The sequence below is a fragment of the Pezoporus wallicus genome, unplaced genomic scaffold, assembly GCF_028554395.1.
Source record: "Pezoporus wallicus isolate ANWC-B61680 ecotype Strahan unplaced genomic scaffold, APGP_CSIRO_Pwel_v1 contig_9591, whole genome shotgun sequence".
Lineage (NCBI taxonomy): Eukaryota > Metazoa > Chordata > Aves > Psittaciformes > Psittacidae > Pezoporus > Pezoporus wallicus.
The window spans coordinates 54,154-70,198 of NW_026637080.1; the positions used below are offsets into that span (position 1 = coordinate 54,154).

At 41.9% G+C, this 16,045-nt stretch overlaps 1 protein-coding gene across 10 annotated transcripts in view; it reads right to left on the bottom strand.

Moving 5' to 3' along the window:
* Positions 1–518: 518 nt before the first annotated feature.
* The window catches only part of TAF1 (TATA-box binding protein associated factor 1), a 38,601-nt gene continuing 23,074 nt past the window's right edge, over positions 519–16,045 (bottom strand). For 8 of the 10 annotated variants that reach the window (XM_057403138.1, XM_057403137.1, XM_057403134.1 and 5 more), the window contains 11 exons: positions 15,261–15,438; positions 13,519–13,586; positions 13,042–13,164; positions 11,904–11,996; positions 11,744–11,828; positions 9,350–9,417; positions 9,147–9,263; positions 3,299–3,397; positions 2,897–3,044; positions 1,928–2,105; positions 519–883 (listed from right to left, as the gene is read on the bottom strand). In XM_057403138.1, coding sequence (XP_057259121.1) covers positions 667–883; positions 1,928–2,105; positions 2,897–3,044; positions 3,299–3,397; positions 9,147–9,263; positions 9,350–9,417; positions 11,744–11,828; positions 11,904–11,996; positions 13,042–13,164; positions 13,519–13,586; positions 15,261–15,438 — 1,374 coding nt within the window. In that variant the 3' untranslated portion in view covers positions 519–666. Of the gene's footprint in view, positions 884–1,927; positions 2,106–2,896; positions 3,045–3,298; positions 3,398–9,146; positions 9,264–9,349; positions 9,418–11,743; positions 11,829–11,903; positions 11,997–13,041; positions 13,165–13,518; positions 13,587–15,260; positions 15,439–16,045 lie in introns of those variants that run through there. The other 2 variants (XM_057403135.1, XM_057403139.1) reach the window with 2 other exon arrangements.

Sequence of the window (16,045 nt, forward strand, 5' to 3'; positions counted from 1 at the left end):
CCCCAAATTTCTTCACAGTGACCCCCAACAGCAAAATTCCACCCACAGCCTCGGGTCTGCGTGTGCCCCCCCAGTGACCAAAACTGAGGGTGCCCCGTCAACAATGAACCTTCCTGAAGACTCAAAGGCCCAAATTCTGATTTCTCAGACTAACTGCAACTTCAAAACAACAAAAAAAAAAAAAACAACAGGGCAGCTGTTCACTGCAGTATTTAAAACAAGCAACTGGGGTAAGGCTCTGGCTGTGGCCTTCATGCTGTGGTCCCAGAGAGAAACCTTTCTTTGTATTATGAAATGGTGATTTCCTAGGTCATCAACTGCAGCTATTTTAATCCAAGTAGTCTTTTTTTTTTTTTTTCCTGACAGAAGTGCACATATCCAATAGGCCAGTATTGATGAGATATTATTTGAGGTCTATACTGACCTAAAACTGAAGAACAAATCATACAAATCTTCATCCTGGAGCTTACACAGGCTACAGCAGCCAAAAAACCCAGCAGGGCGCGCATGTCCAAGGCTTACTTTTCACCATTTACTCAATCACATCACACATTTTTATCAGCAATTAAAATACTACATTAAAAAAGTCTACTTCTTGCTAATAGAGTCCATACTATACTGTCCCTTATACCAAACTGAGATGACCATCAACTCAGGAAGGGGAGTTCATTCGTCTGAATCCAGATCAGTGTCTCCTGCCATGGAATGGAAGTCCTCGCTGTCTTCCTCATCCTCAGACAGATGGACCTGACTCAATACGCTTGGGCCACAGCGTTGCTGTTCTTCCTCTTCCTCCTCTTCCGAGATCTCATACCCTCCAATACTGCTGAAACTTGTGTCTCGTGTGTTGGATTTTGGGTCTGGTTCTTCATAGCTGCCATAACTGGAAGAAAGAAGATATTTGTATTATACCACTGTTTCATATCAACTGCTGATACTGACATTTCTGTATTTAATTCCTGTAAAAGTTCCCTGGCTTGAAGTCCTTGTGGAACACTCAGAACCTCTGTACACTTCAATTCTGCCAGTGGCCAGATTTAAAAAAAAAAAACAAAAAACACAGTTCTGCTGATGAACAATTGTCTCTCAGCATCCTCATCCTACTCTAATGCACCCAGAGGAGGAAAAACATCACTCAACACCTTCCATCTATCACCTTTACTGTGGACAGGCAGGTAGACAATCCATTCTCATCTCCTCTAACATTTTCTGCTAACTATTGCCAAGGTACTGGGCTGGACTGACCATTTGCCTGACCTGACATAGCTACCTCTATGGTAATTTATTGGGCATATGTCATAATAATATCATTAAAGTAATGCTATTAGTAACATTAAAGGACTAAATTTCACAAGTAGGAAAACACGCAAACCCTGGAGAATATATTGCTAATACTCTACGGAATGGCCAGAGAAGAAAGAGTAGATTCTCTCCAGTCAGTGCTGTACTTATCATTTTCTAATAATGGACCTCCTTCCAAAATATAGACTATGCATACTCCTATTCATATGGACTGCAACCAAGCATCTTCTTTTCAAGTAAGGAAATGCTTGTTCTTAGACAAAAAAAAACAAAACCAAACCCCGTGAAGTTAATTGACTAAGTTATCTTTGAATTTCAAAGGCATCTTGCAGTTTCCAAAACAACTTATAAAAGCCTTTAATAGTCTTCAAAAACCACTGTGTACAGGAAATCATCTGACAAAAACCACTTTTTTTTCCTTTTTCAAATTTAGCTTATGCTTTTATTAGTGAATATCTAACAGCAGAATCAAATTTCTGTCAATAAGTAGTAAATTGCAATTATGGTAATAATGGCTGCAACATTAAAAACAGTGACAAAAATTAAAAGAAATCAGATAATCTCTAGATTCTTATGATAAACAGTTCAGAAATCTTGAAGAGAAGGGATTTTCAGCTCCTATTACCTGATATTACTGTCCTCCATAACATGAGTTGTCTCCCCACCATCCCCTTCATAAGACATCATGCTTTCTTCATTGTCCATGCCCATTCGTGTGTTTTCTTGAAGAACATGAGGTTGTTTAGGTCTGACTGCATTGGGCTCTATATCAGAGTCACTGCCACTCTCACTCAGTTGGATAGCTGTGTAATAAAGCAATGTTTAGTCACAAATCCAATGGTTTTGTTCTGTCAGTTACATACCCACTCTATTTGTTTAAAGGCTACAACATGGACTGTAAGGCATGTATATGAAGTAGGGTCTCCACAAGGTAGCAGAAAGGGCATCTGTAAGGTGATACCACTTACTGAGCGCCCAATTCTGATGTTATTCAAAAGCAATCTCACAACCACCATTACTCAAAGAGACCTTATTTGCTTGTCTACTCTAAATAATTTCCCCGTCCTTGCCCCTAATAATTTTCAGAAACCACCACTAACTGCCACTATAAACGTTTCTGCATAGCAAGCTTTTTTAGTAAAACAGGGAAATAATCTGAAGAACCTCCAGACACCTCTTCCAGTTCTTGATACACTGACCACACTCTCTCATATTAAACTGAATGCTGTGCTTTTACTAAACTGCCCATTCATGGCTCTGCACACCAAATCATAGTCTCAGTCTTTCCAGAACCATGTGCAGTTTCACTTTATGAAATGCAGTTGACCAAATCTTGTCTTAAGTCTGCTTTCTTTTGTCTCTGTACTCAGAGCACTCCTACTCCTCTTTGTTTTCAGTTCCATTTATGGTCAGCCAGTTTTCTCATCTTGCTCTTTGGTCTGTCTTCCTTCTTGATGGCTAGACCATGTGGCCTACGTAATCCCAGGTATGCTCTGATCTCTCTAATGCATGTTTTTGTGATGAGAGTATGAGATTAGCTGGGTTTGCAAACAACCAGTTCCTATTCAACCTTTCATAAAAAAAGGACACCTACATGAGAAAGGATTATCTCCCTCTTCATCACTGCCCTCATCATCATCCTCTCCATCAGACATGAGCAAATCTTCATAGAGGACACTGGCCTGGGGCTGCTGTGCTGATCCTTCTTCATCAGCAAGGTCACCATCTGCATCTTCAACTTCCTAGGTCATACAGGGATAGTGAAGGTCAAACAACATATAAACTACTGCTGCCATTTCCATGACATGCCTATGATTTATTACACTACTCAATCTGAAGTATTCATTCATTTCATAATACTAGTATTTTCAAACTACATTTAAAAGTCTAGCTACTGCTATCAATACTGCTGTCTTTTGGGGTGGCAGACACAGAAGACAGCCCTTATACTACGAAGACTTCTGCCACAAGTATGCAAGTCTGTAAATATACTCACTGGGGCTGGAGTCTTAGGTTTCCCATCATCATCCTCATCAAACCCTTCAATATCTACGTCAGAGTCTTCCTCGCCCAGCCTACCTCGCCCCTGGCGCATCTGAATGGGAAACACAAATAGCAATACCACTGAGGGAGGCACTAGTGGACATAAAACAAAGATTGAGATCTGGACCCCAATGATGGGTGTAGGAGTAAAGGGGGTAAAGACGAAAAGAAAAATACATGTATAGCACTCCCAGAGCAAGGATTGCTTCTCTCTTTGTTCCAACATCAGAGAGCAAACAGTCTCCACACACTTTTACCCTCACATGCTCATAGTTGAAAAGGGAATCTCCAGCCTTACAGCACCGTAATTTTTTGTTTACCAAGCTACTTCTGGAAAATACCACCAGGTCTTAAGAAGTGCTTATTTTCACAAATTATTTTAAAAGCAGACAACAGTTTCAATAAATCTTCCCCTGGTCTTCTCTCTCCTGTTCTCCCCTCAGTCACCACAAGTCCAAGGTAAAGAGGACATGCAGATTCTGTCCCAAAATCTATAAATTGAAAGTCTATAGAAAGCTGAAGGCTTGCAAATCTAGAAGACATCCTCAAATCTAGAGACAGACCCAATACTAGATGGAAGTATTTATATTGGCTGGATGGCTGCATGCAAAGAGTTGTGGTCAATGGCTCAATGTCCAGCTGGAGAAGTAACGAGTGGTGTCCCTCAGGGATCGGTGTTGGGACCGGTCTTGTTCAATGTATTTGTCACTGACAGGGACAGTGAGATTGAGTGTGCCCTCAGCAAGTTTGCCGATGACACCAAGCTGTGTGGTTCGGTTGATACCCTGGAGGGAAGGAATGCCATCCAGAGGAACCTTGACACGCCTGTGAGGTGGGCTGATGCCAACCTTGTGAAGTTTAACCATGCCAAGTGTAAGGTCCTACACCTGGGTGGGAGCAATCCAAGGCACAGCTACAGGTTGGGCAGAGAAGAGATTCAGAGCAGCCCTGAGGAGGACTTGGGGGTGTTGGCTGATGAGTAAATGAACATGAGGCAGCTTCAGTGTGCACTCACAGCACAGAAAGCCAATCGTATCCTGGGCTGCATCAAAAGGAGCATGACCAGCAGGTCGAAGGAGGTGATCCTGCCCCTCTACTCTGCTCTCATGAGACCTCACTTGGAGTACTGTGTGCAATTCTGGTGTCCTCAACATAAAAAGGACATGGAGCTGTTGGAACAAGTGCAGAGGAGGCCATGAGGATGATCAGGAGACTGGAGCATCTCCTGTATGAAGACAGGCTGAGAAAGTTGGGGCTTTTCAGCCTGGAGAAGAGAAGGCTGTGTGGAGACCTCATAGCAGCCTTCCAGTATCTGAAGGGGGCCTATAGGGATGCTGGGGAGGGACTCTTCATTAGGGACTGTAGTGACAGGACAAGGGGTAACAGGCTAAAACTTAAACAGGGGAAGTTTAGATTGGACATAAGGAAGAAATTCTTTACTGTAAGGGTGATGAAGCACTGGAATGGGTTGTCCAAGGAAGCTGTGAATGCTCCATCCCTGGCCGTGTTCAAGGCCAGGTTGGACAGAGGCTTGGATGGCATGGCTTAGTGTGAGGTGTCCCTGCCCATGACAGGACAGTTGGAACTAGATGATCTTATGGTCCTTTCCAACCCTAACGATTCTATGATTCTATATTCAGTCTCTCTTTGGATTGCTCAGAATAGCTCTCACTATTCTGGTACCACCTGCAGTCTCATGGCCTTCCTCACCTTCTTCCTCCTCCTGATAATTTATTTTCATGGCCATATTACTGCATTTCCTTCTGCTATTTCCTCCAACAATTTTTTGTTTAATATAGAATAAAGACTAAGAAAAAATATTCTGTGTTTACTGTAGCAAGTTCATTTATAATGGTTTAACACCTTTACCTTGTTTGGTTTGTTTTTTTTTTTTCCTTTTACTACTCTAAAGTATCTACAGTGGCAACCATCTCTTCCCAGGTGTTTCTACAGCTTCTAATCACTGGATGCAACCATAATAATCTAATTACTATGTTCCACATCTGTAGAATATACTTCGCTATTTCTATATTCAGAATCCACAAGGGATTGCATATTAGCCCTTTGTAGAAACCAGGTTTCTACTCCAAGAAGCAGTGAAGCAAACACATATGTGGCTTTAGACAGATTCTTTTGCAGTTTTTAATGCTCTGTTCTTTGTTTTGTACTGTCTCAATTCCCAGTGCTCTTTCAATTTTTCCTTTGAGCAGTCAAAATGAAGGAAATTGTATACCTTTTGAAATGGATTCTCTTCTCTGCTTGGGAAACCTGCAGATCTTTGTCACCTGTTTCCTACAAAGTAATTGCCTCCTTTCAGTTATTTGCTTATCTATCCCAGCTCTCCAACCACATGAAAAAATGGAGGATTCTGACCTGAGTTCCTTGCTTCTCTGGGGCAGTGATAGGGGTTGTCCACAGCAAAAAAACTGCTCTCATGTGACATACTGAGGGAAGTGTTGGTATCATACAAATCAGGTGGCTAAAGTATATGTGGGAACAGGAGACATAACACTCTCAGGCACTGAACTGAGAACAGAACAGTATCTTGAGAGTTAAGACTGGGATTTCAGGACTTAATGAAAAATCCATTTCTTGGCACAGTGTTTGTATTAAACACTGTTTAATCAAATAAGATATTTATTCTTAAAAACCAAACATGGTAAAATAAAATAGCTCATAACCTCAGGCTTGAAGTTTGCCAAACAGCAGATTTTAAAATAGAAGTTAGTGCTTCTATGCAGTGCAATCCTACAGAGGCCAAAATCCTAAACGGACTCCAAAAGGATTAGACAGATTTATAGAGAATAGCCCTTTCCTCAGCTCATAAATACAATGGCCCAGACACAACACCAGTTTAAGGTGCCTGAACAGCCAATTGCCAGAAGCAAAGAGGTTTCACTCTAAGAAGAATTACTCTGTTTGCATCTGCTTAGTTCTGGTCCCTGCCAGAGACAGAATACTTGATTACATCAACCTTTGGGTTGACTCAGCATGCCCCTTTTAATTTCCCTTCCCACAATGGAAATGATGTTCCAATCACAAATGCTGCTATCAGAACTGGAAAAGGTCTACCACATATGAAATAGCAACGACTCAACTTTCAGTCAGTTCTGTGTAAGTTACTGTCTCAAGAGTCCCTAAAGTAATGAAACAAAACAAAAAAAAGGGGGGCAGGGAGGAGTTTGGATAAAGTGTTTGCACGCCCTTTGACCTCTGAAGAATTCCTGAGAAATTACATATTAGGACTTTGATAAAATACCCTTATAATACACAGTGTTTAAGTGTTTATATCAGGATAATCCTGAAATTGTTAGAAGCAGCAGCAGTAATGCTTAAATTAGGTAAAACAGGCTTCCTAAGAATTTAAACAGACATGTAATCACAGACAGCTCTCTACTTGCTATATTTGCTTTTTATAGCCTGACTCCAACTCTTGAAGAACACACAGAGGTAAGTACCGGTCATCACAACTGCAACTGAAATAAATGGAACTAAAGCCAAGCGACCATCACCAGACCTGCCATCTGTGATAAATCTGGGAGTGTGGAAAATGAGAGTGTGTCTCCAGCCAAGAAGCAGAGGGAAAGAGTGGCCTTCAGATGACAAGTGAGAGCTCAGGAAGGTCTCTCCTTTAGCAAGCACAGAGAAGGAATAGACAACTAATAGGCAGTTCATTGCTCCGGCCTCTTTTCCTCTCCCCTGATAACAAACCTAGAAAAAAATCATAACAGGTAATACTGGTCTTGGGAAGGAAACCATCAGATAGAAAGGAGAGTGACATTTTTGTCCCCCATTCTCTGAGGTATTGTGATCATCCCTGATTTCATGAAATTTTCCTCGAAATGTGTCAACAGATAGTTTCAACAGCTAATCTCCAAAGACTCCCATGCAGCCTGACACTTCCCATTGCCAGGAAGGTCTTTATCCATGACACTCAGTTTCAGTATTCTCATCCCATTAAATTCAATCATTATTCCTACCAAGTCCATTCTAACATCCTAAGATGCTACATTCTGGGGTTTGTTTTGTTTTATTTTTTGTGGGGAGAGATGGATGGTGTTAAATATTGCCCAGAAATTGCATTCTACTATTTGAAGGATGGACACCTGACAGATAAAGAATTGGCTGGATGGCCGTGTGCAGGGAGTTGTGGTAAACAGCTTAATGTCCAACTGGAGATGGGTAATGAGTGGTGTCCCTCAGGGGTCAGTGTTGGGACCGATCCTGTTCAAAATCTTTGTCAATGACATGGACAGTGAGATTGATGCACCCTCAGCAAGTTTGCCGAAGACACACCAAGCTGTGCGATTCGATTGATACAATGGAGGGAAGGGATTAGCTCTAGTGGGACCTTGACATGCTTGTGAGGTGACCAATGCCAACCTCATAAAGTTCAACAAAGCCAAGTGCAAGGTCCTACACCTGGGTTGGAGCAATCCCAGGCACAGCTACAGGTTGGGCAAAGAAGAGATTCAGAGCAGCCCTGCAGAGCATGACTTGGGGGTGCTGGTCATTGAGAAACTGAAATGAGCCAGCTTCAGTGTACTTGCAGCCCAGAAACCAGCCTGAAGAAGAGAAGCTGTGGAGACTTCATGGCAGCCTTCCAGTATCTGAAGGGGCCCTACAAGGATGCTGGAGAGGAACTCTTCATTAGGGACTGTAGCAACAGGACAAGGAGCGACGGGCTAAAACTTAAAGAGTGGAAGTTTAGTTTAGATATAAGGCACAAGTTCCTTACTGTGCAGGTGGTGAGCCACTGGTACAGGTTGCCCAAAGAACTGGTAAATGCTCCATCCCTGGCAGTGTTCAAGGCCAGGTTGGATGGGGGTTGGAGCAACCTGCTCTAGTGGAAGGTGTCCCTGCCTGTGGCAGGGGTTGGAACTGGATAAGCTTTAAGGTCCCTTCCAACACAAACCATCTGGTGATGCTATGATTCGTTCTATATCTCAGACACTAGGATGACATTCCCTGAATCATTATTTACTGGGCAAATTCCAAAGGATATTTTATTTTTCAGGAATGAACTTGTCATTCATGTAAGGTTTTTTACCAATGTTTTTAAAAACAACCTGAGTCAAGATAACAAAAATAAAGAAATCTAAATAGCTTATAAAATCTTGTCAAAATGTAAATGCTGAAAAAGCAGTCTGTCATACAATCTCTAGTATAAAAATAATGCTTCCAACTTGGTCTAGAATATATACAAAATAACTAATACACACAAGTGTCTGCTATATTATAATAAGGAGTAAAAAAAAAGTTATTTCCATTAGAACCAAAACAAAGAAATTTAAAGAATCACACCAAAGAATGCAGAAAAGTCAGACTGCACTAACCATATTAAGCACTTTCTTTGCTCATTGCAATAAGCCTCTTAAAACATACCCCCATGAAACAGCTCTTTGGCTTCTTCTCGGAACTACAGCATTGATTTTTCTTCACGTTCTCCTTACCTTTCCACTTCTTGTCTTCTGAAGGTTTCAAACTGCTACACGTGCACATTCTTTGAGCTTCCAATCAATGCTCAGTTGTGCCTGACTGTACACAGCTCATCCTTGATCAGTTTTGCAAGTTGTTCAGGAAATTTCCTTTTTTCTCTTAGATATCTCACCCTCTGAGGCATCATAACCACTCCTCATATTTATCCTTAAAAAATAGCTGCTAACACACTATTCAAAAAGACACCCCAGTAAAAAGAAAACTGCAGACAGGTGGAGAACAGTAAACAAAGAGGCAATTCTGGATCAAACATGCAAGAGACTGAAACTAAAAGGAAGTGAAAACTTTGCATGGTCACTTGCCTGTGGAGTGTAGGGACCAGGGGTCATAGGATCAAGACTTTCCAGATCTGCCTCCTCTAGTGCTGCTTCCTTAGCAGTAGAGATGTCTCTCTCTAGTTGAGTCAGGTGCTCATCATACTGAAAAGAAAGAAGCTTGCTAAAGTTGCAGAATAAAAATATTCAGACATACAAAAATTTTGCAGTAGAGTGAGCAGTCCACATACCTCAGCTAAAGTCTGATAACAGATGTTTACAATCTCCTGCGCTGTTTTTGTGTACTGACTGTCTGGGCCTGTAGTAAGAAACAAATCTCTTTACGTATTCTCACATTTGCTCAGTTCTAGCTGCTGAAACAGAACAACTGCTTTTGGTTACACAACTTTCACTACACAGGTCCCTAAATCTCAGCGCCTTTGATCTAAAGAGAAATAGTCAAACCAGCCATCGTCAGGGTATTCAGTCCTGAGCTAGATGATGGAGATGGAGAGCTGACCAAAGTCCCCATAATCCAGGAAGAAATGGTTAGTGACCCTCTGCTCCACCCAGACATACACAAGTCAAAGAGTGCTGAAGGAACTGGCAGAGAAACTTGCTAAGCCACTCACCATCACTTATCAGCAGACTAGTGGGCAGGTCTTCATCGACTACCTGGACTTGTGCAAAGCATCTGACATTGTCCCACATGACATCCTTGTCTCTAAACTGGAGAGACATGAATTTGATGGCTGGACCACTCACTGGATGAATTGGCTGGATTGCCACATGCAGAGAGTTGTAAATGCACCATCCCTGGCAGTGTTCAAGGCCAGGCTGGACGAGGCTTGGAGCAAGCTACTCTAGTGGAAGGGATGCTGGGGAGGGACACTTCATTAGGGACTGTAGTGACAGGACAAGGGGTAACAGGCTAAAACTTAAACAGGGGAAGTTTAGATTGGACATAAGGAGGAAATTCTTTCCTGTTAAGGTGGTGAGGCACTGGAATGGGTTGCCCAGAGAGGTTGCGAATGCTCCATCCCTGGCATTGTTCAAGGCCAGGTTGGACAGAGGCTTGGGTGAGATGGTTTAGTGTGAGGTGTCCCTGCCCATGGCAGGACAGTTGGAACTAGATGATCTTATGGTCCTTTCCAACCCTAACGATTCTATGATTCTATGATTCTGTCTCCCACAGCATTCTCCTGGAGAAACTGGATGCTTATGGCCTAGATGAATGGATTCTTTGCTTGGAAACTGGATGGATGGCAGAGCCCAGAAAGTGGTGGTATTTGGTGTCACATGTAGCTGATGACCAGTCACTAGTGGTGTCGCTCAGGGCTTGGTTGTTTAATATTTTTATTGACAATCTGCATGAGAGAATTGAGGGCACCCTCAGTAAATTTGTGGACAACACAAAGTTGGGTGGGAGTGTTGATCTGGTGGAGGATAACAGGCTCTGCACAAGGATCTGGGCAGACTGGATCAAGGGGCTGTGGTCAATGGTATGAGGTTCCACAAGACAAAGCGCTGGGTCCTGCACTTGGGCCACAACAACCCCTTGCAATGCCCCAGGCTTGGGGAAGAGCGGCTGGAAACTACTCATGGGAAAGGAGCTGGGGGCGCTGATTGATGGAGCTGAACATGAGCAGCTTGTGCCCAGGCAGCCAGGAAGCCCCCAGTATCCTGGCCTGGATCAGCACCAGTGCAGCAGCAGGGCTGGGGCAGTGGTTGTGCCCCTGCACTGGGCACTGGTGAGGCCACACCTCAAATCCTGCTTTGAGCTCTGGGCCCCTCACTACAAGAGAGACCTTGAGGTGCTGGAGCAGGGCCAGAGGAGGGCAACGGAGCTGGTACAGGGCCTGGAGCACAGGGGTAATGGGGAAGGGCTGAAGGACCTCGGGGGTTTAGTGTGGAGAAGAGGAGGCTCAGGGGGGTCCTGATGGCTCCCTACAAGTGCCCCAAAGGAGGATGGAGCCAGGAGGGGCTGGGCTCTACTCCCAAGGAACAAGGGATGGGACAAGAGGAAATGGCCTCAAGCTGCACCAGGGCAGGTTTAGATGGAGCTGAGGAACAATTCCTTCCCCACAGGGTGCTCAGACATTGGAACAGGCTGCCCAGGGCAGGGCTGCAGTCATCATCCCTGCAAGTGTTCACGCAGTGTGGAGACGAGGCCTCAGTGCCATGGGTTAGTGGTGGCCTTTTCAGTCCTGGAGGGATGGTTGGACTGAAGGAGCTTAAAGGTCTTTTCCAACCTGGTTGATTCTAAGATTCTATAAAGCAAAGTTCACATTCAGCTGACAAAGAGCAACCAGTTTGTGGCAGCATTAAAATTATTATTTAGGAGATAGGACAGTTGAACCCTGTCACAGTCTCAAGGGAACAAATCCCTGAAGCAGAGATGTGTACTGAACAAGTAGAAAATCCTCCCCAAAGGTTAACTGCCCCATTTTGCACAAGATGACAAATAAAGCACCATGTGATAGTGAAAATATCACTGTTTAAGCATCCACTTTCTCTGCAGGAAAGGCAAGCTACAATCAAGGTCAGGATTCATAGCTTCAGGCTTTAACAGCACTATAGAACAGGTGCCCAGAGGTATTCAGTTAAGTACAGAAGGAAGCTGTAACCTTGTTTTCACCACCTACCATTGTACTTAATGCTGTTGGTAAGGATGAGGTTAACATCATCAAGGAAAGTCTCTCTGCTCTGGTATTTGTGTTTGGAGATATTCTGGAAGAGATCATCACCCAGTAAGTAATCAAGTCTCAATATCTCTCAAGAGGCTACTCAGTTCAAGCTACATACCTTGCGGATAGTCTCCAAATCCATTGGATTAACAATCACCTTGTAATAATCAGGAACAAACTTTTTGTTAACTGGATGATGAAATGGCCAAGACTGAAGGAAAGAAAACAGACAAGTTTAGAAACCATCTGCACAGAACTTCTTAGTTTGAGCTACAAATTTCATAAAGCCAGTCTCCAGAACTGATTAACACTCAAAATGTGTGGGAAGTATTCATCAGAAGGTGTCTTGAACCCTATCATTTAGCTTCAGGAGGGACACATTAAAAAGATCTACCAGTTGGACTTTTAACTAAGCCTGTTGCAAGCTGTTTGACCTTAGGAATATGTAATACAAAATACTAATAAGCATATGAAGGACTTTTCTACTTTGCATCACTGTTTTCTCCACCACGAAACTAGTGTCCAGCAAGAACACTCACTGCTTGTACAATAAACAAACATGAACCTAGGTCTGATCCTACAATGGGGGCTATATATACCAATTTATCTGTTCATCATGGTGAGACGGCACAGAAAAACTCCAAAATCCTTTCTAAACATCAGAAATGACCACATGGTGACGACAGAGAATAGAACCAACAAATTAAAGAGGACAGACATTAAGCCCTGTCAGTCTAACCTCTGCAGACTCTTGTTCCTTACTCCATCCAGACACAATGCACACTATAGAATGACACTGAAGTCTTGATATGTGCAGTTTTTGATAAGCTTAAAGGCTTTTGGTTTTTTTTAATACTAACAAACTAGTACAATACTGGGTAAACCTGATCAATTAGAAATCAGCTTATATTTCGTGTGCATCTGAAAACTTTGCAGAGTGCTACCAAGGCAAGTGCTATAAGCAGCAGGAGAGTATGTTTTATAATTACCATGCTTAATGAAAATCAGTGATTTCATATTAATGGGAGATTGACACAAGAACAATTCAGGAGTGAGAGCAGAAGGAAAAAAACCTGGAACCCATGCTTCACTGGCCTTTTGCTCTAGTGAAGGGGGTGAGTACAGGTGTGCCTGTGCCTTTCAGAAAATCACAAGCCAGCTCCCTGGCAGAGTACTCTTTCAATCACAAGGTAAATATGTAGCCACGGGACTACACATTTTGCACATAACACACACATTCTACTTAAGCTACATACATCTGGAACTGCCATCATCTTTTGAGTGACAATGTTATCCAAAATGAAGGAAAAGGCCACTTGATCATCATCATCCAGGAGGGGATTAATTGCTTTTTCTAATCGAGCCAGTTTATCTTCCTTCTGCAATAGAAGTAAGGAACATCAGTGGTTGACCCTAGATAAATAACTGTTAATGTCAGGATACTCTGTCCCAAGAGATTCCCATTCACCTTTTCATGAAGACACTTGTAAGGGGGGTCAATAGCCTTCATACAAGATAAAGTAACTAGAGTAATAAATGAGCACCTGTTTTTTTGAGAAAGACTCTAATGTGAACTGTTTACAATTGTAAAAATTCAAATACATCTTAGGGTAGGGGGGAGTTCCCTTATTATTCTACCATTCTCCTTAAAGCCCTGTGTTTTGCCTTCACAAGTCCTCGTCTGAACATCCCTCCCCTCTCCGCTCTGACCACAATTCATTCACAAGACTTGCCTCTTTCAGCTTTTCATCACACAGGTCCAGCATGGACTGAGATATTTGTGTCAGTGAGTGCTTTGGCCCTGCAAACACATAGCAAGTACAGTGAGATACTCCAGCCTGATTAAAAAGGCAATTATGTCACTTAATATGACTTAATCTTTACTCCTAAAGCACCACTGATTATATTTCTAGCAAGTATATTCTCAATACACACAATTACTAAAGTATAGCATGGATTTCATATGAGAAAAGATTATTTGTAGCAAATATTCACACTTCTGGTATACGTTCTGTTAAGCTTTGGAAATCCTACAGGAAAGCAGCTGTCCCCATGGAAGACTGACTTCTAAGCCCTCCACCTTTAGCTAGTCTTCAGAGTATAAGCCATGAAATTTCTGTTTTCTTCACTAAATCAGTCATTGAAGCAGAACTGCTAAGGAAGGCAAGATGGACATTAAGGAATCATGAAAACTGCAGCTTTAAATTATTTCATGATTCCTCACACATGAAAACAAATATTTGCAAGAGAAGTATGAAAAAAAAAACTGATTTATTAGGATAAAACAGGGATTTAGCTGACAAAATAATAAAGGAAACAGTAAAGATAAAATCAGTGCTGTCAACGTTACCCTGGATGCTACACAGCCCAGAGAGACAAAACAGCTAGGAAGGGTTTTTATCTGTCAAATAAATACTTTCTGGACAAATACCTTTCTATGAGTGGTCACAATACAGCTGACCTATAGTTGCTCAATGAATCAGCACTTTTCCTTAGTAAATGCATGCTCTATTGCAGAATCTACTCTTTGTTTTCTTTAAACTAGCTTTCTGACTTTCCCAAATGGGAAAAAAATATTGCAAGTAGTAAAATATACAAAATCATTACAGTAAACTCAAAGCTGCATGCCATTCCAAGGGAATGGCTTCAACAGGTGTGAATTATTCCTATTTGTATTGAAAGACTCATTCACTAGAGCATGATATTAAAAAAATCAGTTCACAAGTATCTCGGCACCAATCCATGTCTGAAAGCAAAAAGGAAGCACAGTCATAATGTATTTTACTGAAAACAGTGTTTTGCTCAGCTTCACCCTGTATGAAGGGCATATGCAGGGCTTTGCTTCAGTGCAGTTTGACTTAATACCATTCTATGATTCTATGAATACACGCACCAGTGTCTTCAGTCACACAGGTCTGTAACTGAACTTCAGTTACTACACAAAATCATAGAATCCCAGACTGGTTTGGGTTGGAAGGGACCCTAAAGATCATTCAGCTCCAAACCCCTGCCATGAGCATGAACACCTTCCACTAGAGCAGGCTGCTCCAAGCCCAATCCAACCTGGCCTTGAACACTGCCAAGGATGGGGCAGCCACAGCTCCTCTGGGCACCCTGTGCCAGCACCTCACCACCCTCAGAGGGAAGAACTTCTGCCTAACTTCTAATCTGCATCTTCCCCCTGTCAGTTTAAAACCATCCCCCCTTGTCCCATCACTAAATGCTCTTGTAGAAAGTTCCTCTCCAGCATTCACAGTTATCGTTTAGTTATTGTTAAATGCTAGAGTCCACTTCTTCCTTATTTATGAATTACTCATTAACATTAATGTAGGCTTTCTAGTACATCTGGTAAAAACATTTATTGTTGCCATCTCTCAGTGAATTTATTCTGCTTTTCTATTGCTTTCATTATTTCTAAAAGATTCACACTTCATGCATTAGCAGAAACAGTTTCCCTATGTTGTTAATAGCCTACCATTGTATGTTGCACTGTTCTTAACAATCAGTTCCAGATGTTCTCGGAACTCTTCTCGGGATGGGTACTGGCGCTTACGAACGTTTTCACGCAGGGTCTGTAAATCCATGGGCCGAGTAATGATCTTATAATAATCTTTGACAACTTTTGGATTTACAGGAGTATGAAAGGGGTATGTCTGAGGATGAAAAGAATGAATGGTCATTACACACAATACTAGCACAGCTAATCTAAATTTAACTATCCTCAGTTCAATAAGTACTAACATATACATGATCCCCTTTACATGATCAGCTCCTTAAATGCACCAGGGAATATATGATAAGCTCAGCCCCATGGCAGCTATCACTTTCTTCTACAATATATTCTTTAATACCATTATAAGAAGAAGACTCTTGCAAACATTTTCAAATGCTATTTTTGGTTATGCGGCACAATATGCGGCACAAAAGTCAAGAAACTGAACCTGAAAATCTCAAATCTTCTATTTAATCTTTTTATTTCGCATGTTTCTGATAAAATTCTGGTCAGAAACAGTGAAGTAAAGAAGCATAGTGCCACATATATTGAAGTATTCCATGTTGCTACATCAAGCATTATTTATCCTTTTCTGCTTTTACAGAAAAAAAAAAAAAACAACAAAAAAAACAACAAAAAAACACCCTAAGTCCCAGGCTTTGAATATATCTCAATACAGAAAAGATTCTGAGCTGAAATAACTTTAGAAATAATGCACACTAACTGTGTGCAGAACAGGGGGAAAAAGGAGTAGCCTACACTCACCT